The sequence below is a fragment of the Triticum aestivum genome, chromosome 7D (genome assembly GCF_018294505.1).
Source record: "Triticum aestivum cultivar Chinese Spring chromosome 7D, IWGSC CS RefSeq v2.1, whole genome shotgun sequence".
Taxonomy (NCBI): domain Eukaryota; kingdom Viridiplantae; phylum Streptophyta; class Magnoliopsida; order Poales; family Poaceae; genus Triticum; species Triticum aestivum.
In genome coordinates this window covers 115,002,578-115,025,856 of record NC_057814.1, presented here as the reverse complement: position 1 = coordinate 115,025,856, position 23,279 = coordinate 115,002,578, and the positions used below count along the sequence as shown (strand labels likewise).

General features: G+C 49.5%; 1 protein-coding gene, 1 long non-coding RNA gene and 1 pseudogene across 2 annotated transcripts; 1 reads left to right on the top strand and 2 right to left on the bottom strand.

The window, feature by feature from the left end:
• Positions 1-6,691: 6,691 nt before the first annotated feature.
• Positions 6,692-9,379, top strand: LOC123169933 (uncharacterized). Its single transcript, XR_006484986.1, has 3 exons — positions 6,692-7,245; positions 7,965-8,067; positions 8,156-9,379. It is a non-coding gene; the product is annotated as an uncharacterized lncRNA (long non-coding RNA).
• Positions 9,380-19,473: 10,094 nt separating this feature from the next.
• On the bottom strand, positions 19,474-20,503 carry LOC123170936 (galactose mutarotase-like; annotated as a pseudogene).
• Positions 20,504-22,022: 1,519 nt separating this feature from the next.
• LOC123169128 (galactose mutarotase-like) lies at positions 22,023-23,252 on the bottom strand. The gene has a single exon (XM_044586973.1). The coding sequence runs from the start codon at positions 22,729-22,731 to the stop codon at positions 22,174-22,176; it is 558 nt and encodes a 185-aa protein (XP_044442908.1). The 5' UTR covers positions 22,732-23,252; the 3' UTR covers positions 22,023-22,173.
• Between the last annotated feature and the right edge of the window lie 27 nt (positions 23,253-23,279).

The window sequence follows — 23,279 nt, the reverse complement described above, 5'->3', positions numbered from 1 at the left end:
TTGATCTACAAGACATAGTGTAAAGATTTTAGACTAAGTTCATGATAATTAAGTTCATCTAATCAAATTATTCAATGAACTCCCACTCAGATAGACATCCCTCTAGTCATCTAAGTGATACATGATCCGAATTTTAACTAGGCCGTGTCCAATCATCACGTGAGACAGACTAGTCAAGATCGGTGAACATCTCCATGTTGATCGTATCTTCTATACGACTCATGCTCGACCTTTCGATCCTCCGTGTTCCGAGGCCATGTCTGTACATGCTAGGCTCGTCAAGTCAACCTAAGTGTATTGCGTGTGTTCCGAGGCCATGTCTGTACATGCTAGGCTCGTCAACACCCGTTGTATTCGAACGTTAGAATCTATCACACCCGATCATCACGTGGTGCTTCGAAGCAACGAACCTTCGCAACGGTGCACAGTTAGGGGGAACACTTTTCTTGAAATTATTATAAGGGATCATCTTACTTACTACCGTCGTTCTAAGCAAATAAGATGCAAAAACATGATAAACATCACATGCAATCAAATAGTGACATGATATGGCCAATATCATTATGCTCCTTTCATCTCCATCTTCGGGGCACCATGATCATCTTCGTCACCGGCATGACACCATGATCTCCATCATTGTGTCTTCATGAAGTCGTCACGCCAACGATTACTTCTACTTCTATGGCTAACGCGTTTAGCAACAAAGTAAAGTAAATTACATGGCGTTATTCAATGACACGCAGGTCATACAAAATAATAAAGACAACTCCTATGGCTCCTGCCGGTTGTCATACTCATCGACATGCAAGTCGTGATTCCTATTACAAAAATATGATCAATCTCATACATCACATATATCATTCATCACATCTTCTGGCCATATCACATCACATAGCACTTGCTGCAAAAACAAGTTAGACGCCCTCTAATTGTTGTTGCAAGTTTTTTACGTGGTTTGTAGGTTTCTAGCAAGAACGTTTTCTTACCTACGTATGACCACAACGTGATTTGCCAATTTCTATTTACCCTTCATAAGGACCCTTTTCATCGAATCCGTTCCGACTAAAGTAGGAGAGACAGACACCCGCTAGCCACCTTATGCAACTAGTGCATGTCAATCGGTGGAACCTGTCTCACGTAAGCGTACGTGTAAGGTCGGTCCGGGCCGCTTCATCCTACAATGCCGCCGAAACAAGAAAAGACTAGTAGCAGCAAGAAGAATTGGCAAACTCAACGCCCACAACTGCTTTGTGTTCTACTCGTGCATAGTAACTACGCATAGGCCTGGCTCATGATGCCACTGTTGGGAATCGTAGCATAATTTAAAAATTTTCCTACGTTCACCAAGATGCATCTATGGAGTCTACTAGCAACGAGGGGAAAGGAGTGCATCTACATACCCTTGTAGATCGCGAGCGGAAGCGTTCCAATGAACGTGGATGACGGAGTCGTACTCGCCGTGATCCAAATCACCGATGACCGAGTGCCGAACGGACGGCACCTCCGCGTTCAACACACGTACGGTGCAGCGACGTCTCCTCCTTCTTGATCCAGCAAGGGGGAAGGAGAGGTTGATGGAGATCCAGCAGCACGACGGCGTGGTGGTGGATGTAGCGGGTCTCCGGCAGGGCTTCGCCGAGCTTCTGCGAGAGAGAGAGGTGTAGCAGGGGAGGAGGGAGGCACCCAAGGCTATAGGTTGCTGCCCTCCCTCCCCCCCCCCCCTTTATATAGGCCCCCTGGGAGGGGGGGCGCTGGCCAGATCCCATCTAGGGTGGGGGGCGGCGGCCAAAGGGGGAAGGGGTTGCCTTGCCCCCCAAGGCAAGTGGGAAGCCCCCCAACCCTAGGGTTCCCAACCCTAGGCGCATGGGGGGAGGCCCATGGGGGGCGCCCAGCCCACTAGGGGCTGGTTCCCTTCCCACTTCAGCCCACGGGGCCCTCCGGGATAGGTGGCCCCACCCGGTGGACCCCCGGGACCCTTCCGGTGGTCCCGGTACAATACCGGTAACCCCCGAAACTTTCCCGGTGGCCGAAACTTGACTTCCTATATATAATTCTTCACCTCCGGACCATTCCGGAACCTCTCGTGACGTCCGGGATCTCATCCGGGACTCCGAACAACTTTAGGGTTTCCGCATACACATATCTCTACAACCCTAGCGTCACCGAACCTTAAGTGTGTAGACCCTACGGGTTCGGGAGACATGCAGACATGACCGAGACGCCTCTCCGGTCAATAACCAACAGCGGGATCTGGATACCCATGTTGGCTCCCACATGTTCCACGATGATCTCATCGGATGAACCACAGTGTCGAGGATTCAATCAATCCCATATGCAATTCCCTTTGTCAATCGGTATGTTACTTGCCCGAGATTCGATCGTCGGTATCCCAATACCTTGTTCAATCTCGTTACCGGCAAGTCTCTTTACTCGTACCGCAATGCATGATCCCGTGACTTACGCCTTAGTCACATAGAGCTCATTATGATGATGCATTACCGAGTGGGCCCAGAGATACCTCTCCGTCACACGGAGTGACAAATCCCAGTCTCGATCCGTGCCAACCCAACAGACACTTTGCACCTTTATAGTCACCCAGTTACGTTGTGACGTTTGGCACACCCAAAGCACTCCTACGGTATCCGGGAGTTGCACGATCTCATGGTCTAAGGAAAAGATACTTGACATTGGAAAAGCTCTAGCAAACGAAACTACACGATCTTTTATGCTATGCTTAGGATTGGGTCTTGTCCATCACATCATTCTCCTAATGATGTGATCCCGTTATCAATGACATCCAATGTCCATAGTCAGGAAACCATGACTATCTGTTGATCAACGAGCTAGTCAACTAGAGGCTTACTAGGGACACGTTGTGGTCTATGTATTCACACATGTATTACGATTTCCGGACAATATAATTATAGCATGAATAATAGACGATTATCATGAACAAAGAAATATAATAATAACCATTTATTATTGCCTCTAGGGCATATTTCCAACACCTCCATCCTCGAGTTACCTGCCCACCATATGGTAGCTCTTCTCCTCCATTTTGCTGCTCCATGTGGTATCCTTGAAAATGCTAAATTAGATTGTGTCTTTGCTTTGTATGTAGTCCTGAACAATCACACAAATACCTAAAAGCAAAGAAGAAAACTAAAGTGAAATTGCTAGAAAAATGAGAAGAAAAATAATGATCATAACCTAAATAAAAACATTGCTATGTATGTACTTCTTGTACATTTAAGGTAGTTTTCTTCCCGTCCACCCCAACCCATCTCTCTCTCAAGATTTGGCTGATCAATAATGCCCATAACCTAAATAAAAGAAGAATAGTCAATGCCAACTAATATAGACGCACTTAGGCAACATGTCCAGAAGAGGCTTTAGTATATAAATGGTATGCTGAAATTAAAACAAAAAATAATTTACAGATTGCAACAAATATCATGTAGCGGTAGTTCGCTATTGACAGTATCAACATAATCTTTGCTAAATCTGGGTACATGTAATTATATATGATAGGCTGCTATCCAGTAGAGTTACCTTCAGGTAGTACTGAACAAAAATGGACAAAAACAAGGAGAGCTGGTTTCAGAAAGAGAAAATTAGCATACCGGCTTTCCATTGTGAAGTAGCACAATAAGCGTGCCAAAAATAGGCTTGCCTTTGAATAACAAATCAACATCCATCATAGTTGGTTGAGCTGAAATTAATTGGCCTGCACACTGTTACATTTCAATAACAGTTAATGAAGCTCTTTGTTCCATCTATGGGGTCCAAGAACCAAACATAGTTAGCAGAGTTCTCCGCACAACTCCAACCGTTCTCCTCTCCGAAACTGCATGAAGCCAGTAAAGGTAGCATTATTTATCATGCAACGCACGTTGAAAGTGAACTGCATATTGGGATTGGGAGTACACGCTCAGACAGCATGAGTAGGAAAGCTCTTCAGTATGATTAACATCATTGCCTCTTCTGCTTCTCTATCAATGATCATGTCTGGGCCTGGGAAAGATTCAGTAAATCGATTTCAACAGCACAGATAGTCTGGGCCTGGGCGACGCGTTGAGCTCGCTTCGGTCGCACAGGAACAGCACCGGCAGCTCGCCGGCGACCAGGTTGTGGGCCAGGCGGAAGGAGGCGGCTCGGCCGCAGCGTTCCTCAACGCGAAAGGTTGGGCTTCTCCAGGCGGCCGACGGGCTGGGTCCAGGCGGAGCTCCTTGCCGGCCGCTGCCGCTTCTCCTGGGCGCGGCGCGGGGCTCGCGGCAGCATGTGCTCCTGGGCGCAGCGGCCCATGCCCCTGGGTGCGATGGCCTTTACTCCTGGGCGCGGCTCGCGGCGGCCGGCCCTTGCTCCTGGGCGCAGGGCATGGTGGGGGTGGCCGTCGGTGAGTGGTGGATGCTGGAGCTTGGGCCTTTGCCAGGAGGAGGAGACGGGAAAGAAAGAGACAAGGAGAGAAGAAATGGTAGAAGGAAGAAGAGATATCTTACACGTGGGTCCCCATTAAGTTAACGGTCAAACGAAACGGTCAACTAACGGATTGTTTAGGAGTGGGCCCGACCTGTCATAAATCGGTTTAAAATGTTAGCAACGCGGGATTTGGGTTTTTTGAAACAGCCGACCACCCATTTGATAGTTATATGAAAAAAATTAAAAATCAGTAGTTTTTTGGAACCCTAACCTGTAAAGTAGTAGTTTTATGCTATTTACTCCACTTTTCTAGAACAATGTACAAATATGATTACGACAAACAAAAAATAATACATAGGGCACAACAATGACAAGGCATTTCTAGATGCGAAAATTGTAGTGCAATTAGATGCAAAAATATGAGCCGGACATGAACACTCGGTAGGCTAATTAACCAAAGGAAAGAAACGGCCACGACCTAAACTTTGAATCTCACTTACGTCTCTGTTCCTCGCCCTTTTGCTGGCTGTATCTCTACCTCACATCCCAATCCTGCTTCCCTTCCCTCTGTATCTTGCCACACGACCATGACGGATTGCGGTTGTTCTTGGCCAATCTCTACAAAAATCAATAAGCAGAGAAGCTGAACCAATCTCTACAAAAACCAAAAGAAAAAAAATGTGCACACACAAGCACATAGTTCTAGCATGCATCGATCCATCAAAGCATTAAGCCATCAGCCACCCATTAGAGAAGTGAAAAATGAAAGGATTCAAACTTACGCATCAATCCATCTAAGCATCAGGCCAAAGGCAGCGGGAGCGAAGTGCTCTGATGAATCCGCTTTGCACAGCTCTGATCCCCTCGCGCATCTCGGCGGCGACGCAACTCCGGCCCCTTCACTTACCTCTACTGCGGCGCTAACCTGACCCCCTTTCTCTACCTTGTCCCTCCTCACGTCGCCCCCGATCGACATCCAGACAAAGGGCGCATGCGGCTTGGGCCCAAGCTGTGCGTGGCAGTGGATCCACGGCGGCGGCGGCGGCGTCCTGGGGATGCTGATCCGTGACGGGCGATGTATCCTAGGCTAGGTGGGAGAGATTGCTCTTGCTTTACACATTGAGAGAGACAGACACAAGGGCTTGATTCGTTCCTCACATGCAGGCTAGGCGGGAGGATTAGATAGCTGCTGTTATTTTCAAACTCCCATCAAGTGTTGTGTAGACTGCTAGTGAGATTTAATCAAACTGCGTATATATGCTCAACCAAACATGGCCAGTTCAAGCTGCCGTAGGAAATAATCTAATCCATGATGGATTATTCGCCAGTTTATCCTCATCCTAGATCCATCACTACCACTAATCGACACATCAGCAAGCTACAGTGTTGATAGGGAGGGGAAAGGAAGGAGGAGGAGGCGTACCTTGGGCGTACAGGTCCTGCAGCCCGACGGGAGGGAGATGCTGCAGATGTCGCCGGCATCGAGGTCCACCGCGGCAGCAAGCACCCCCATGTGCCTTGCCCCAGAACCGAGAGCAGGGGTTGGATCCCGATGCTGACAGCTAGGCTAGGGTTCGTCGTCGGCCTGCAGCCCGACGGGAGGGAGATGCTGCAGGTGTCGCCGGCGTCGAGGTCCACCGCGGCAGCAAGCACCCCCATATGCCTTGCCCCAGCACTGGGAGCAGGGGTTGGATCCCGATGCTGACGGCTAGGCTAGGGTTCGTCGCCGGCCTCCATCCGGATGCTGCGGGTGCGGATCCGGCGCCGTCGTCGCCGTAACAGATCCGTGGCCATCTCTGCCGCCCCATCATCCGGATCCTCGGGAGAGGAGGATCGGATCGGAGGGTGGCGGCAGCGAGATCGCACGAGAGGACGGCGGCTCTGTGTCGTCTAGGGGATCGATAGGTATGGTTTTTTGCGGGTTGGTTTTTTGGCTGCGTAGGTGGGAGGGGTGGTGGTGGTGGGAGGGGGACGAAAAAAAACCGGAGGTGGGAGGATGACGAAAAAACCAGCGAAAATAAACCGTGCAGACTATTCACCAAGTCGTCCATTAGGAGTAGAGATAAAAACACGAGAGGGCGAAGAACCGAATCATCTCATCCATTGAAGCATATGATCTGATGGTCTAAATCACTCCAACATATCAAACGCATTTTACACTTTAATTACCCACCCTGCCACTCCTAAACTCCTCCGTCTCTTCTAAGAAAAACTGCCTAGATTGATCGCACGCATGTCTCAATTGCGTTTACCACAGAACTTATCCCGCGCCGCGCACCACTTCCTCCTCGCACGTTCGCACGCACAGGAGCGCTCCATCCCCAACCTCCCTCCTCTCCCGCTCGGCGCCGCCCCCTCGCCCGCCCCTCGCCTCGACCCGCCGCAGCTTCAGCGAAACCACCACCATCGCCTCGGCCCTCGGCCCACCGCAGCTTCATCGACGCCGCCCCTCACATCTCCGTGTCGCCCCCAGCCATCGCCTCGCCAGGCCTCGGCCGTCGGGGACGCCGCCTAGACCGCCTGGCCGGACTTCGGGGACGCCGCCCGTGATTGCTGGCTACCCCATCATCGTCTCTCCCCGTCCTCAACATGTGTGCAGACGCGGCACCACGGGTCTGCCGTCTCCAGGCCTTCCTGACGCGGCGGCCCTTGGGGCGAGGGACGAAGGAGCCTCGCCATGGCTTCGTCCTCTTGTTCGTCCTCTCATCCTGCACCATCATGTGTTCGCCAGCGACGAAGGAGCAGCCGCGGTTGATCCTGCACCATCCTGTGGCCGTCACGCATGTAGCCGCCGTCCACCACACCGGCACGCCATCTAATGTGCAGGTACGGCGAACAACCCCATATCCCTCCTAATCCTTTTTTTTTTTGCCCTCACATGGATGCGCAGAGGTAGAGATTAGAGAGCGTGCACTTGCAAGCTTTTCGTCTAGAAAAATGTCTCAGAATCAACTGATTCATGGTGTTACTGTCTATTTAGACATCTCCATATTACTGTCTCACTGAAACTTACACTCCTTGATTCAATGCCGCACCCGGGAGCTGCCGCCTCCACCGGGGACATGGACACACACAGGGCGACTGCTGGCGAACGATGCCGTACATGCCATCGCGCCTCTGCGCTGCTGCACCGCGGGCGCACAGGGGATGTCCATATCAGTTGTGCGGTCGTGTCGAACTATGAGTTGTACTGAATTTTTCTATATCCAAACTGAATTGGTCATTAACCGCCTTCCTATCACTCGCTATTGCGGGTGAGAGCAGAGCGGATGCAACCGTGGGTCAAGTCAATTGATCTTTGGTGGTGCGGGAAGACGCCGGGGCGCTGGACTCGGCGGGCACGGCCACTCCCGCATACCCGGTTGTGGGCTAGGACGCGGACTCGGGTGCCGCTCCCGACGATGAGGGACATACCGCCGTTGGCTGGGCGATGTGGTTTTTTTCCCGGGTCCTAGGGATTTTACAAGAAGTTGTTTGTCCATGCTGATTTCTGTCGGATGCACATATTTCAGAGGACAGTACTCTTCTTATGGTTCTACTTGCAGGGATCACCGTGCATTGAGGACACCGAGTCAATGGAGTTGTGTGCGGCCACGACAACGACACGCATAAGGTTTTCTAGGCAAGTTTAAGAGGGGTTCCTTGAAGGTACTGAAACGATCTGAACATCAAACTCTTTTTGTGCTTGCTTGGTAGTATAATCTACACTACTTAACAAATCTTCTCATTTCTTCAGTTATAGGCACATCTTTTAAGAAATCTTGTCAGAGGAAGAGACGACAGTCTTTAGAGAATTTGAATCATAGGATATTGATAAATAAAGGGATAATTAATCTTGAGGTACTAAGGGCTGGATTATAGAAGTTTGGTACCAAATTTACCCAATTAGAAATAACAGTTGATGGAGCTGGTTGCTGGTATGTTAATCTGATAGCCCAGACGTTAAACAATATCTTCTTTTGTCCTGTATATGCACACTTACATTCTTCTTCTTGCAATTGTATTTATTAACTATCTTATTGCCTTCACATATACACTCATGGATGATTTTTATTTAAGAGCATAACTTCATGAAAGGAAGAGGTTATAAAGTTTACTCACATATTCTGGTTTCGAAAACAAAATAAGAAAGGCCAATCTGCAGGACCTTGCTGTCCATAGCGGGGGTGATATAGTCAAAGGCTCTTTTCGCTTGCTCATTTCACAATGGCTATGAAGTAATGTGGTGCACACTATACTCTGTTAAATGCGAATTTACTCGTAATCTACATTTACATGCTGCTTCAGCAATTATCAGTGTGATAGTGTGCGCTTAGCGACGCCAGAGAAGTGAGAGAGGTCGCCGTTTGGTGTGGGTCAGAATACTCACGCATCTCTCTACGCTTATTTCACTTGTTGTGTTGTCTCCAATTGTTGCAATACTGTCATCTCATTCAATTTTGTTTTTCAGAGTTGAGAAATGATGGATAAATAACAGAATTATGTTCATATTTTCATTAGTTTGTGCAATTCATTTGGAGAAAAAGTTGTTACGCTTAATTCATTAGTTTGTTATAGTGATATTTTGAGCAGAATGGAAAAGATTTGGTGCGGATCTCAATGTGCTGATGAAATTACGGTCCAATAGAGGAACCAATGTGCTTCTGGTCTGTTCCATAATTGTGAAGATCTTTTTTGGGTGGTTATTCATGGGCTGGACTTCACCTTCAGGTCAATGGTCTTCTTTCTAGCATGAAGCAGAGGATTATAACTACCGGGAAGCATAGGATGTTGTTCATGAATTCGACAGTAATTTTGGTGAGGATGTGAAATCCCTCCTTCTGCTCATTCCAATCTTTCAAATTGATTTATTCATTGTTGTACCTTTCCTTGATCTTCTCTTCATTCCGATTAAATTTCTCACCGCTTCTCCTAATGGTCCAGCCAATTAATAAGAGAAAAGAGGGAGAAGAAAAATGTATGACACAAGAAGTGGAAATAGGTATTCCTTATATTCTAGAGATCATGCATGATCATGAAAAATCTTGAAACATGTACTGACAAGAGAAAGGAGGAAGTGAAGAAAAACTCTTCACATGACATCATGATAAGCTCTGTTCTGTTGTAAACATGTTTGTAGTATCATTTATCATCAAGCACTTAAAGTGTTATTAAGAGTAAAATGACATTCTCTATGTGCTCTAGGTAAACTTTCAATGGATGAAGTTATTCTGGAAAATGAAAATAGAGGGTTTTCGATTCTCCACAGGATGTCTAAGGTAGGCGACCACGCGGGCGACAGCACTGGTGACGCGCCTGCTGCGGTGTGGCAGCCATCCGCGGCGGGGACGGCGGGCTGGTCTATGGTCCGGCGCAGCGCGAGCAAACACCGGGTGAGCGGCGGGGAGGGCCGCGCCGGCTCGCCTGCAGCGGGGAACGGCGGCCGCCACAATCGTTTCTGGGCGCTGGCGGCGGAGGACTCGGAGGAGGAGGACGATGGCGGGGAGCTGGATCCGGAGCGGGGCCTGTGCGCGGTGCCTGCAGGGCCGTCGATTGGAGATTTCGTGGCCTTTGCAGCGAAGCAGAGCGGTGCGGCTTCGAGCTCGGGGCGTGGGAGACGCTTCGCGCCGGGCGGCCGTGGCTCCAGATCCATGGCCTCACGCATCTGGCTGTCGTCGAGGGCGTGCAGCTCGGGCTCGGGTGCTGGCGGTTCGTCGGGGGCGGCGACGCTTATTCGAGCCAAGGCGGCGGCGAGCCTGATGGTGGAGCAGACGGAGTGGACCAGGGAGGACTGGCCGTGCCTGCCGGCGCCCCTGTGGTGGCGGCGGCAGAGGCGGCGGGGTGCCGTGCGGTCCGGAGACGATGCGCCCTAGGGTTGGGACGGATGGGCCGACGGTGGGGGCCCTTCCTGGGCTGACGTCGGGTGTGGGGCTGGATGAGGGCTCTGGGCCTGGGCTGGGGGGACAGTCTGGGGCCTTTTCTGACCCTCCAGTGGGGCTGGGCCTGGAGACGGCCTCGGACTCGCGGCCTCAAGTGCCACATCGGCCCAACGCGCCTCGGCACGTCACTCGCCCGACCACTGGCTATAAGTGGGTGAGGAGGGGTTGCCTGGATCCCCTTTTAGGGTTTCCAGCCACCACTCGCGAGGTGCGGCGCCTCGCTCACTCCGCCCGCACGATCAAGATCTGCCCCCCTCCTCCCCCTCTCCTCCAATCTTTCGCGGCGGTGGTGATGGGAGATCGGCGTGCGGACAAGAGGCCGATGGAGGTGTCAGATCCGGAGGCGGAACGGCGTAGGGAGCGGGAGCTGCGCGACAAGGCGAAGCGCGTGATGCGCGAGCGTTCGGGTGGCCGCGAGGCCAGAGAAGAACGTGGCGGAGCTCGCGACCATGGCGGGCGTGAGGGGGATTGGGGTCCTCCCCCGTGGTGGATCCAGCAGCAGGAGCGCAAGAAGAAAAAGAAGGTTCAGCAGCGGCGACGCGAGCTTGAGAGGAAGCATGAGACGCATCCCTACTGTGGTGGGGGCCACGGGGACCCAATGGCCAAGAAGCCGCGTGCAGATCCACTGGCGGTGGCGCTTCCCTCTGCATCTAAGGGTACGGCGGAGGAACCCATCCGAGTGGAGGAGGCACCGGACGTGGAGTGCTTCAAGTGTGGGCGCCTCGGCCACTTCCAATCCAAGTGCAAGTTCTTGCCCCTTTGTGTGCTCTGCAAGGAAGAAGGGCACGCGTCCGCTCACTGTCCGACGAGGGGCCGGCAGCTTCACCTTCAAATCATGGGAAGTGCCATATCTGGGGAAGGATTTTTCTGCCTAGAGTTCGAGGACGCGGACGAGACCGAAGCCCCCATCGATGCTCGCATCAAGAACGTGGCCATCCTATCTGCGGAGCCGGGGAAGCTTAATCTTCGGATTCTCAAACAAGAACTGAAGCACATGGTGACAGGAGATTGGGATTGGCAGGTAACACAAGTGGGCGATGACGATTTCGTGGTGGTCTATCCTTCTGCAGATCTGTTACATATGGCGAAGTCAAGTGGTAAGTTGTTTTTGTCCATCAATGACATTACTGCGCGTGTGCGCGACATGCTACACGAGGAGGTCCAGCCCATGGCGATGCCGGAGACTTGGGTGCGGCTCCATGGCATTCCAAAGAAGCATAGGCGTGAAGACCGCGTCAGGGAGGGGTTCCGGATGCTGGGCCGGCCAATTGTGGTTGATGAACTATCTTTGATCAGGTTGGGGCCTGTTCGGATGAAGCTTGCTTGCAAAGCCCCGGAGAAGCTGAATGGTGTCGTCGAGGTGTGGTTCAACCACGAGGGATATCAAATCAAGGTGGAGCGCGAGACCTTGCCCAAAAGGGGTGGTGAGCGGGCCGTGTTGGGAGCCGGCCCTTCCAATCCTCCTGCCAAGGACGCGAATCCAGGCGCTCGGACGCTGGACAATGGCAAACATGGCAGGGCTGAACCAGGCATTGAGCCGCACAGGCGCGAGGGCGGCCCTACTGGTGCGGTGAACCAGGACACCAAGATGCAAGACAGGGGAGAGGATCAAGACGACAGCATCCAGGACACATCCATCGACACGGAAACTTGGGATAAGCTGGGTGCGTTGTCGGCTGAGACTGGTGCCATGGGGGTGGCGACTCAGGACACCGCGGTGAGCGTGCCTCCGCTAGCCAGGTCGCTGGAGCTTTCCTTCAATGAGTACGGGACCAACCTTGCCCCGACCCAGGTGGCGGCGACTCTGAGTGGCGCGGGCAGGGTCTCCTCTGCTGCCTCTCTTCCAGCCTCTTCCTCTCCAGTGGCCGTGGGGACGGACTCTGGTTGCGTGGTGATCGAGGGTGCTGACCTTACGCCTGCTCCGCGTCGGGGCTCCAACAGCGGTGGCAGGCAACCTAAGAAAACGGTGGGGAGGAAGCTGGCTAACAAGCAGGCGATGGTGGTGGCGGAGGTGGAGACTTCTGACCTTGGTGGTGAGTTGGGGGCGGCGCTGGGGGCGACGGGAACTAACAACAAGGCCAGGCGCACCAAGGCAATCCCGGTGGTGCAGCGCGCTCCTAGCGTTCGGGCCAAGGCCAAGCTCGGCGATCTCTCTTCCTTGGAAAGCGCCAAACTCCGCATCGCCGACAAGAACATGGACGCCGCAGGTAATCCCTTGCCATCTTTCCGCATTCTAAATGCCTTCTCGGATGAACACCTGGTGAGCGTTCTAGACGACTGCGGTGTGGAGACCCGAGGGTCCCAGTCCAAAATTATATCTCTTGTGCATGCTAGGGAAGAGGCGCAGGCTGCGCTGGCGGCCGCCGCCGTGCGCTGCGCTAACAACAACGAGTTAGCCATTGTGCCAGTAGAGGCTGGTGACGAGAGAGTGCCCGACGAGGTGACACAAGCTAGGGAAGCTGGTGTCCTTCCTTCTAATGGCCGAGTGACGGCTAGGAAGAGAGTGGCGAAGGCGGTGACCTCTAGGGGTGTGCGCCTACGTAACAGGGTGATTTAGATGAGATACATGTTCTGGAATATCCGTGGCTGTGGCCACGGTGGCCGGCGCACGCAGCTTAAAGAATACATGGCCAAAGAACATATTGACGTGGTAGCGATACAAGAGACGATTAAAACTGATTTTACCTTCAGAGAATTGCTTGCTTATGACCCCCTTCAACGTTTTGATTGGCATTGGGTTCCCTCTGTCGGTCATTCTGGTGGCATTCTGTTGGGTTGTAATAAGGATGTATGTGATGTTCTGCATTGGGATGTTGGTGTTTTCCTTTTATCTGCTACTATTAAACATCGCGTATCTGGTTTGTCGTGGGTGGTCGTTTGTGTTTATGGGCCTGCCGACCACTCCAGATCGCCGGCGTTCCTGCTAGAACTGACCAGCCTGGTCGGGGCCAAAAGGGCTATCAACCTCCCTGTGGTGGTAGGGGGTGATTTTAACTTGATCCGCTCGGGGGCGGATAAGAATAATGCTAATATTGATTGGACGAGGGTGTCCTTATTCAATAATGCCATTGCGGCAGCAGCATTGCGGGAAGCAGCACGGACTGGTGCCAGATATACCTGGACTAACAAACAAACGCAGCCGGTCGTAGCGTGCTGGATAGGGTCTTTTTTACGCCTGAGTGGGAGGTGATGTTTCCCATGTGCTCTCTAGTGGCGGAGACGCGCATTGGATCAGACCATGTTCCGCTTATATTTTCCTCAGGGGAGGACCGCATCCGTCATAGCCCTAGGTTCTACTTCGAAACGGCTTGGTTCGAAGCGGAGGGTTTTGACCAGATGGTGGTAGAGCGTTGGGGTGAGATTTGCTCTCACCTGGGGCCCCAACGCGGTCCAGCAGAGAGCTGGAACGCGGCTGCTGGCAAGCTGCGTGCCTTCCTTCGCGGGTGGGGCGCTAACCACGGTAGCGAGTCCAAGAAAGAGCGCGCGCGCATTGTAGAGGCAATTGCGCTGTTAGATGCGGAGGCAGATCGCCGTCCCTTCTCGGAGGCTGAGTGGGCACATAGGTACGCATTAGAAAATCAAGTGACAGCGATTTTGCGCGCGGAAGAGGAATATTGGCGACGCAGGGGCGGAGTCAAATGGGTCACGAAAGGAGACGCAAACACAGGATATTTCCATGCCTACGCAAACGGGCGGAAAAGGAAGTGCACCATTCTGCGTCTCCAAACAGACCACGGTATCCTGTTGGCGCAGGATCAAATTGTGGCTCATATCTACGAGTTTTTCATAGGTCTTTTGGGGACGGCCGTTGAAAAACCTTTACGCTTGCGCGGAGATCTGTGGGATCCTGTGGGATACCGCGGAGCGTGTCTCGCAGGAGGAGAACGACAGGCTAGCCCTTGCTTTCCTACCTGAGGAAATAGACCAGGCCTTACACGGCATGAAAACGAGCACGGCGCCTGGGCCGGACGGCTGGCCTGTTGAGTTCTTTAAGAAGTTTTGGCCCTGCCTTAAGCACTTGTTTTATGATATTGTCAACGGCTTCGCTTTAGGCACGGTGGACCTATCCCGTTTGAACTATGGAGCCATTAGCCTTATACCTAAGGTGAAAGGGGCGGATAACATTAAGCTTTTTAGACCCATTACCTTGATCAACGTCCCGTTCAAAATCTGCGCGAAAGCTTATGCCTCGCGCTTGGCTCCGGTCGCTCAACGAGTTATTAGCTCTAGTCAAACGGGTTTCCTCAAACACCGCAACATCCTCGAGGGACCAATTGCGTTACAAGAGATCGTTCACGAGTTGAAACGGACCAAGGCACAGGGAGTGCTGCTCAAATTAGACTTCGAGAAAGCGTACGATCGCGTGAACTGGGAGTTCGTGCGAGAGGTCTTCCTCAAAAAGGGTTTTGAGGCAGGATTCGTACATCGCATCTTGCACCTCGTGTGTAGTGGGCACACGGCGGTCAATATCAATGGCACAATGGGCAAGTTCTTCCGTAACAAACGTGGTCTCCGTCAGGGAGACCCAAGCTCGCCGCTCATTTTTAACTTTGTTGCGGATGCCCTGGCGGCCATGATTAATAAAGCAAGGGTAGCGGGGCACATTAAAGGGCTGGTAGCCCACCTTATTCCGGGTGGGGTCACGCATCTGCAATACGCGGACGATACGATGCTCTTATTCGAACCCGACGACCACAGCATAGCTACTACCAAGCTACTTCTACTTGCGTTCGAGATTTTATCGGGACTTAAGATCAACTTTCTGAAGAGCGAAGTGATCACCATTGGGATGGATGATCTAGCTAGCACTCGGATTGCGAATCTACTTAATTGCAAGCTAGGGAGCTTCCCGATTAAATACTTGGGCCTCCCGATCTCGACCAAGAAACTTACCATAGCGGAATGGGAACCGCTGTATGGGAAAGTCGCTAACAGAGTGAGCCCTTGGAGGGGTAGGTTTATGTCCTCGGCGGCGAGGCTCATCCTAACCAACTCAAGCTTATCTTCCCTTCCTATATTCACAATGGGAATGTTCCTACTCGCGGACGGGGTTCACGCAAGACTCGATACTCCGCGTTCCCGGTTCTTTTGGGAAGGAGCTGGGACCAAGCGCAAGTACCACTTAGTGAAATGGGCAGCGGCGTGTAGGCCAAAAAAATTTGGCGGCCTAGGTATTACGAACTCTAAACTCATGAACGTGGCCCTGCTTACTAAGTGGTGGTGGCGTCTCGCCCAAAACGAGTCGGGACTCTGGGCAGACATCCTCCAAGCTAAATATTTCCCGGAGGGGAATTTGTTCAAGGCTAAAATCAACGGTTCGGCCTTTTGGAACGGGATCCAAGCGGTCCGACCGGCGTTTACAGTGGGTGCACAGTTCCGGGTAAACGATGGTAAGTCCACACGTTTCTGGCTCGACCATTGGTGGGGTCAGGAGCCGTTATGGCAATCACACCCGGAACTGTACCAATTGGCAACGGACACCAACATTATGGTGGCCGATGCTATGCGCGTCCAACCTCCAGCCATCTCTTTCATTAGGACTTTAGAGTCTACGGAGGCCGCTAGCTGGGTCGCTTTGTCGGCTAACTTGGGAGGGCTGACTCGTAGTAATGGGGCGGATACGATATCGTGGAAGTTGACCGCCTCAAATAGGTTTACGGTCAAGTCCCTATACGACAAGCTCTCCAAGGGTACCACGCTAGATATAGCTAGGGGGCTATGGAAGGCTGGCATTCCTCTCAAAATCAAGATTTTCCTATGGCAAATGTTTCGCAATCGCTTACCTACGTCGGATAACGTTGCCAAACGAAATGGGCCGGTGGACGGAACGTGCACCACTTGTGGTTTAGGGGAAAACGTGACCCATGTGTTCTTTGGCTGTGTGCTCGCTAGATTTGCGTGGAGTGCGGTGAGGGACGCCTTCAAACAAAATTGGAATCCACAGTCTTGTCACGACGTGCTGTCTATCTTAATGTCGCAAAGAGGGGCCAATGCTAGGATTGTTTGGAGATGCATTGGGGCGCTACTTTGGTCCCTCTGGACGGTTCGAAACAAAATTACGATTGAACACAAGTTCCCGGCCCACCCCGCTGATATTATCTTCAAATGTCATATTTTCCTTCAGGTATGGGCACCGCAGGGGAAGAAGCGTGACGTCGAACGCATGAACGAGACTTTGGAGCTGATCAAGACAACCATGGTGAAGGCTCGGCAAGGGATGATGGCTGCATCATGAGACCCCTTCTTTTTTGCTAGCTTTTGCCTTGATGCTCCGCTTTTGAGATATTGAACTTGTGGCTGCGCTCTACTTAGTTATATCCTGAGCCATGGGCTCGTTGACTGTTTTTATTCGGTTTGTAAGACTTTATGTGTGGATGCTGCCTAGTGGCTTTATTAAGTTAAAGCCGGACGCTTCTAGCATCTATGTTCCAAAAAAAACTTTCAATGGATACACAGTTCTTGTTTTTCTGTATTTGGTCAAGCAGAATCATGTATGAGAAAATAAAGCTCTTTCCTGTATTCGTGTTATATCTGGGAAGATTATTACTGGTTTTGCTACCATAACATGCAAAATTTGGTTTTTGTGTGTGTGTGTGTGTGTGTGTGTGTGTGTGTGTGAGAGAGAGAGAGAGAGAGAGAGAGGCCATGGGGTTGTCATATCGGATGTTAAAGAATATGACCTCTAAGACGTATGACTACTTAATAGGTGAGCTCCAACCAAAGAATTGGTACTTCAACATGGAATTTATCACCTTCACAAAAAGATGAAATAATGTCATTTTTTAAGCTTTTTTTTTTGCTTTTATGTGTATATTGGATTATTTGCAAGCTATGGTATTATTATTTTTAAATAATGAATTCCATGCAAAGCTCTGTACCCGCACTTGAGTAGGAGAAAGTTAAGAAGAACATAGTATGTGATTTTCGAATGACGAATAAATTTAAGTTGACAATGTTATTGATGGTTGGCACTGCTAGCCCCAATGCCCTTGCTCTTAGAAGATCATCACTCAATCTTATTTTTGGTTGCAGCTAGAAAAAGGATGTTGATTGGTGGAGGAGTTCTTGCAACTAGCAAGGTATTCTGCTTATAACCTGATTGTGAACTTTCTTCAAAGATCATCACTCAAAGTGAAGGATATTCAACAAGTCTCCTAGGAAGTTCTCTTCTGTTCCTTTCATATTTTATATCTACTGGTAGCATGGCGGTTATAGCTCTCATGTGTATGGACTACTATTGATGGCTATCCTTGCTTTTCTTTATGTTTTCGTGTTAAAATTGTTGTGTAACTGTTTCATCTTTCATTACAAACATTGCCTTTTTCAAATCCAGTGAGCATTCATGTAAAACAGTGGCCACTCACATCGGTGGAGTAAATTATGTAAGATAAGCTACATTGTCTATAACCTACTTTCGTTTCAGATGAAACATGTCCTTTTTGACATCTCAATTATTGTGTTGAAAACAAATATTTCCCTACCCTACATGTATTTCCAAACATCACCCTGAAAGGAAAAAAATCTTGCTCTTCGCTCCATTGACTGAATAAACAAGAGCATCACAGTAGGTAGTTCAATGATACTCCCTCTGTACATTACTTTACAGAGGAATATTTAGGTACTGGTAATTATTTTTTGGCATAGTGTTTGTTTTGTCGTATATGAGCCCATTATTGACTTCTTAAAATGTCGAGACCATTTTTTTGTGGAGTTTGATGCTCTTGCTGTTATCTAGCCTAACATGATTTGACAGTTTGATGGAATTTAGGTTGATCCTTTGCTTTCAGATTTGTTAGCAAGTAATTCATATCCTATTTGTTTCTTGTCAGTTAGAGAGAACACTGAACAAGTGTACTCCAGTTGCTTATGTTTGTAAAACAACTACTCCCCCTGTTCCTAAATATTTGTCTTTTTAGAGATTTCAAATGGACCACCATATACGGATGTATATAGACATATTTTAGAGTGTAGATTCACTCATTTTGCTCCGTATGAGTCACTTGTTGAAATCTCTAGAAAGAAAAATATTTAGGAACGGGGGGAGTAGAATGTAATTAAGCGCTGTGTAGTACTAGCATATGATAGATTACTAATCACAGATCACGGTGAAAGGCATTAGAACACCAATTTACAGCTGTGAGTAATCTCTTTTGAATACAGTGTCATTCATTACATGGGTGCATACTCACTATAGTTTGGCACATTTGAATAGTCAATGCCCCTCCCCCTCTCAGGCGCAAAAAAATGACAATGTCCAAAATGCATATACTTTTATCTATCACGACAATTTGTGCCATCACTGTAGATGCTATTACTATGCAACTACAGCTTCTAATTATCGAGTTCTTTTAGAATGATGGATCTACTTAATGAGTTCAGCTTCTAAGAAATGTATTTATATGCCTATTTAACAATTTTCTTTTGAGTCTGAATGAATCATAGGAAATGGAGAGTTTTACTGAGAGTATGCGGAAAATCTACATGCTATTGTCTGGAAAAGTGGTAACAATCTATAGTATAGGATATCGAAGAGTGTAAATAGTAGTTGTATTTTGCTCTCCAAACATATCTTTCTCGGGATAATACATGCCGTGTAGTGAATCATGTTGTATTGAGACGTATCACACTGGAATTAGCTTGTCGAATGACTCAATATATTTTACAATGGCGATTCAGAGGATCAATTACTAGATTTAATGCTATAAATTTACAACATATCAGAGACCGAATGAATGAAAGAATATATTATTATCTCTATGCAGCAACATGACATTGACATCCCACCTTTGAAAATATAACTTGAGCAACATCACAAATATTGTGTATCTATTCAATTCATATATATCGAGAATTATTTTTCTATATTAGCGTGCATCTCATTTGGTTAAGATTTGAGACGTGCGTTGCACGTGCAAGCTTACTAGTGTCAAAAAAAGAAACAACAAATCAGATAGGTTTGGCCGCCAATGGTGTGGGCCAACCTGCGCCAGGGTGCACGTTTGCTCACTATCCAGCGCACTACGCATTAAATAGAAGGTCCATTTAGTGCCACCTATAAAGAAACTTGAAACTCGAGATGAAAAACCTTGAACCTGCAGCATGCTCTTATTCCTCCCTTGAAGCTCAACCGGTCAAATTCAAACAGTATACTACACAAATCACAAGAGCGACTGTGTTCCTGACAAACGACAGACCTCGGATACCACTAGCTACTACTAGAAGGAGAACTTAAACACCATGTCATGCCTGTACACCTTCCCCGGCCGGACGATCTGCGACGGGAAACTCGGGCGGTTCACGGCGTCGGGGAACCCCCGCGTCTCCAGGCAGAGCGCGCCGTAGCGGCCGTAGACCTTGCCGCCCTTCCCCCTCACCCCGCTGAGCCCGTTGACGGTGTAGAACTGCACCCCGGGCTGGTCCGCCCACAGCTCCATGGCCCTGCCGGACGCGCCGTCCCGGACGGCCACCACCCGCCGCAGCCCCACGCCGTCCACGACGTAGTTGATGTCGTACCCATCGACGCCCCGGTTCAGGAGGCCGCCGATGCGTGAGCCTACGGCGGCCGGCGTGCGGAAGTCGTAGGGAGTGCCGGCCACGGGCGCCAGGCGGCCCGTGGGGATGAGCGCGGCGTCCACGGGCGTGTACCGGGAGGCGAGGAGGCGGACCTCCTCGCCGAGGACGCTGCCGCTGCCGTGGCCGCCGAGGTTCCAGTAGGCGTGGTGTGCGAGGTTCACGGGGTGGCACGCTTAGCGCATGCGGACCCGAGATCTGGTATGTCACGTGCACGTCCACGTCGCCTGGAAACCCTGTTCAAGTTCTGCTACTTCATTAAAATCGGTTATGTTTTGAAATAAAATGAGAAGCGAAGAGCTCCTCAATTTGATGAAAAGAGGAAATTGCACAAATATGCTTATGTTTCTTCTTCTGCTCCTTCTATAATTTGTGGAGACAGTTCATTCAGGTTCCCAGTACCATCTCATAGACCTAAGATTGGAAGGAGGATGGGAGCAAACCTCAGACGCTGGGGGAATTACGGTGAGGCCAGGTAGCAACGGTAACGGCGGCCGGGGCGAAGAACGGGATGAGTTCTCGTCGTCCCCGCCTCCGTGGGCGGTCGCCGGTTCCCCGTAACCGTGCTCGCCCCCGCCTCTTCCTCCTGGCGGCATTGCCACCTCCGGTTCGGCGCCCTCGGCAGGGGACCGTCACCGGCCGTCGGCGCAGGCCGGCTCATCGAGGGTTTGGGAGGGGCGGCGGCGGTTGTTTCGTCGTCGGCGCCGTCATTGCGACCCCGTGAGAATAATGGGATCGTTAGACGGGCTCGGCTGGTGAGTTCTAATTTCAGCCCAAATAATCAACATGTTCTGGGCCCAAGTAATTAATTCGGAGAAGTTGAGTTCTGAGACCGGGAATCCTATTAATCATGCGTGTCGGAGAATAGCAAAGCAAACGCGCACTACCTCCCCGACCGCTCGCATATGGGCCGGCGCATATTCAGAAAACGAATTTTCTTTTTCTATGTGTTTACTTTCTTTTGAGTATTTTATTTTTATTTGTTTCATATTACAATTCAATTTAATTTATTGAATTTTTCGTAATAATTTTTAAATTCGTAAACACATTTTGAATTTAAGAATAATTTTTGAATTTCGGGAATAATTGTTGAAACTCATGCACATTTTTTGAATTTTGGAACAATATTTGAAATTCATGAATATTTTCTAAATTTGTGGTTTCTTTAATCAACGGTCATTTTTTCAAAATTTCGGAATTTTTTTTAAATTCGAGATTTTTTGACTTAGAAACATTTTTTAAAATTTGGGAACATCTATGAAATTACCAAAAATGTATTGAATTCATGAATATATTTTGAATTCTAAATTCATGGTTTTTTTAAAACTGAGAAAGAATTTTTATACATTTTTAGAATAAAAAAACATTTCTTGAAATTTTGGAACAGTTTTTTATTCATGAACATTTTTTTGAAATTCATAAACATTTTTTGAATCAACGTTCATTTTCTAAGTTGCTACAGTAACATGTTTCTTTTCTGAAAAAACAGACTCAAAGAGGGTCTAGTTTATTTTTTTTCGGAACTAAAAAACCAATCTAATAGTCTGCTTCATGCCAGGAAAAGAAACAACAAATTGGGTAAGTTGGCCAGCCCAAGGTGGGGGCCAACTTGCGCCAGGGTGCAGTTTTGCGCACTATCCGGCGCACTACACGCTAAATAGGAGGTCCCTTCTGAGACACCTATATAAAACGCCTGCAGCGTGTTTGGCAATATTTGGGAAGGAGAATGCAAGTTTAGAGTAGGAAGTTATGTTGAGATTTGACATGGGACGAGTCATTCTATTCTCAATCCTCTGTTTGATGCATGATAGGAAATACGTGTGAGAATTTGAGAAGAAATTGTACTCCCTTGTTTGGTTCATGGGAATTGACAAAGGACTAGACAAGAAAGTTTAGGATGAAGGGTAAAGATATACTCACTGAAATAATTCCCTTCTAACTCTCACCCCTCCCCTTTTAATAAAATGGTGTGAGTTGAATTACCAAGTCTCATGTCTATCCTCTTATGAGTTCACAATCCCTCCAACTAAATAATAGATTTGAAGTCTCATATCCCTTCAATTCTCATTCTCTAGTTCTAATTACCACCAACAAAACACGCTGCTAAAGAAAGTTGAAGCTCAAGATGAAAAAACCTTGAACCTGCAGCATGCTTTTATTCCTCCCTCGAAGCTCAATCGATCAAATTCAGACAATACACAAAACACGAGAGCAACTGTTTTGCCTGACAAATGAGCGAGCTCGGGACCTCGGATACCACTAGCTACTAGAAGGTGAACTTGAACACCATGTGATGCCTGTACACCTTCCTCGGCCGGACGATCTGCGACGGGAAGCTCGGGCGGTTCATGGGCACGGCATAGGGTAACCCCTGCGTCTCCAGGCATAGCGCGCCGTACCGAGCGTAGACCTTGCCGCCCTTTCCCCTCACCCCGCTGAGCCCGTTGGCCTTGTAGAACTGCACCCCGGGCTGGTCAGCCCACAGCTCCATCGCCCTGCCGGACGCGCCGTCCCGGACGACCGCCACCAGGCCCCCGCCGTCCACGACGTAGTTGATGTCGTACCCATCGACGCCCCGGCTCAGGAGGCCCCCGATGCGCGAGCCCACGGTCGCCGGCCTGCGTAAGTCGTAGGGCGTGCCGGCCGCGGGCGCGAGGTGACCCGTCGGGATGAGCGTGGCGTCCACGGGCGTGTACCGGGAGGCGAAAAGGCGGACCTCCTCGCCGAGGACGCTGCCGCTGCCGTGGCCGCCGAGGTTCCAGTAGGCGTGGTGCGCTAGGTTCACCGGGGTGGCCTTGCCCCGCGTCGTTGCATTCATGCGCATGCTCAGCACGTGCGGTCTCGAGAGTTGGTACGTCACCTGCACGTCCACGTCACCTGGGAACCCTGTTCAAGTTTAGCTACTTCGTTAAATGTTATGAAATAACATGAGAAGTGAAGAGCTCCTCAATTTGATGAAGGAGGAAATTGCACAAAGGGTGTGGCTAGGTCTCAGTCAATTGAGATTTAACCAAGTCCCAACGAAGTGACGTAATATGCAAGGAAAAAAAGCTAGAAGAAAAAAATTGCATGGATCTCAACATGTGATCTCATGGATATAGCATCAAATGAGACTTAACGAAGACTCGGTCGACTGAGATTTAGCAAGACTGTTGCACAAATAACATAACTATTGGGACTGAGGTAACACAAAACCACAACTCTAGGGGATTTTAATAGAAAATCAAAACTCTAGAACTAATCAGTAACAAAAAACACAAATCCATCAGTTTTATCTTACAAAAACTCTAAATTTCAAATGGTTGGGCTAAATTGGCTGAAAATTCCCCAGATTGACCATTTAACATGTTTTTTAGATGATTTTCTGAAAAT

Excerpts from the sequence above, each read along its gene's own strand:
- LOC123169128 (XM_044586973.1), bottom strand. The coding sequence starts at position 22,731 with ATGCGCATGAATGCAACGACGCGGGGCAAGGCCACCCCGGTGAACCTA.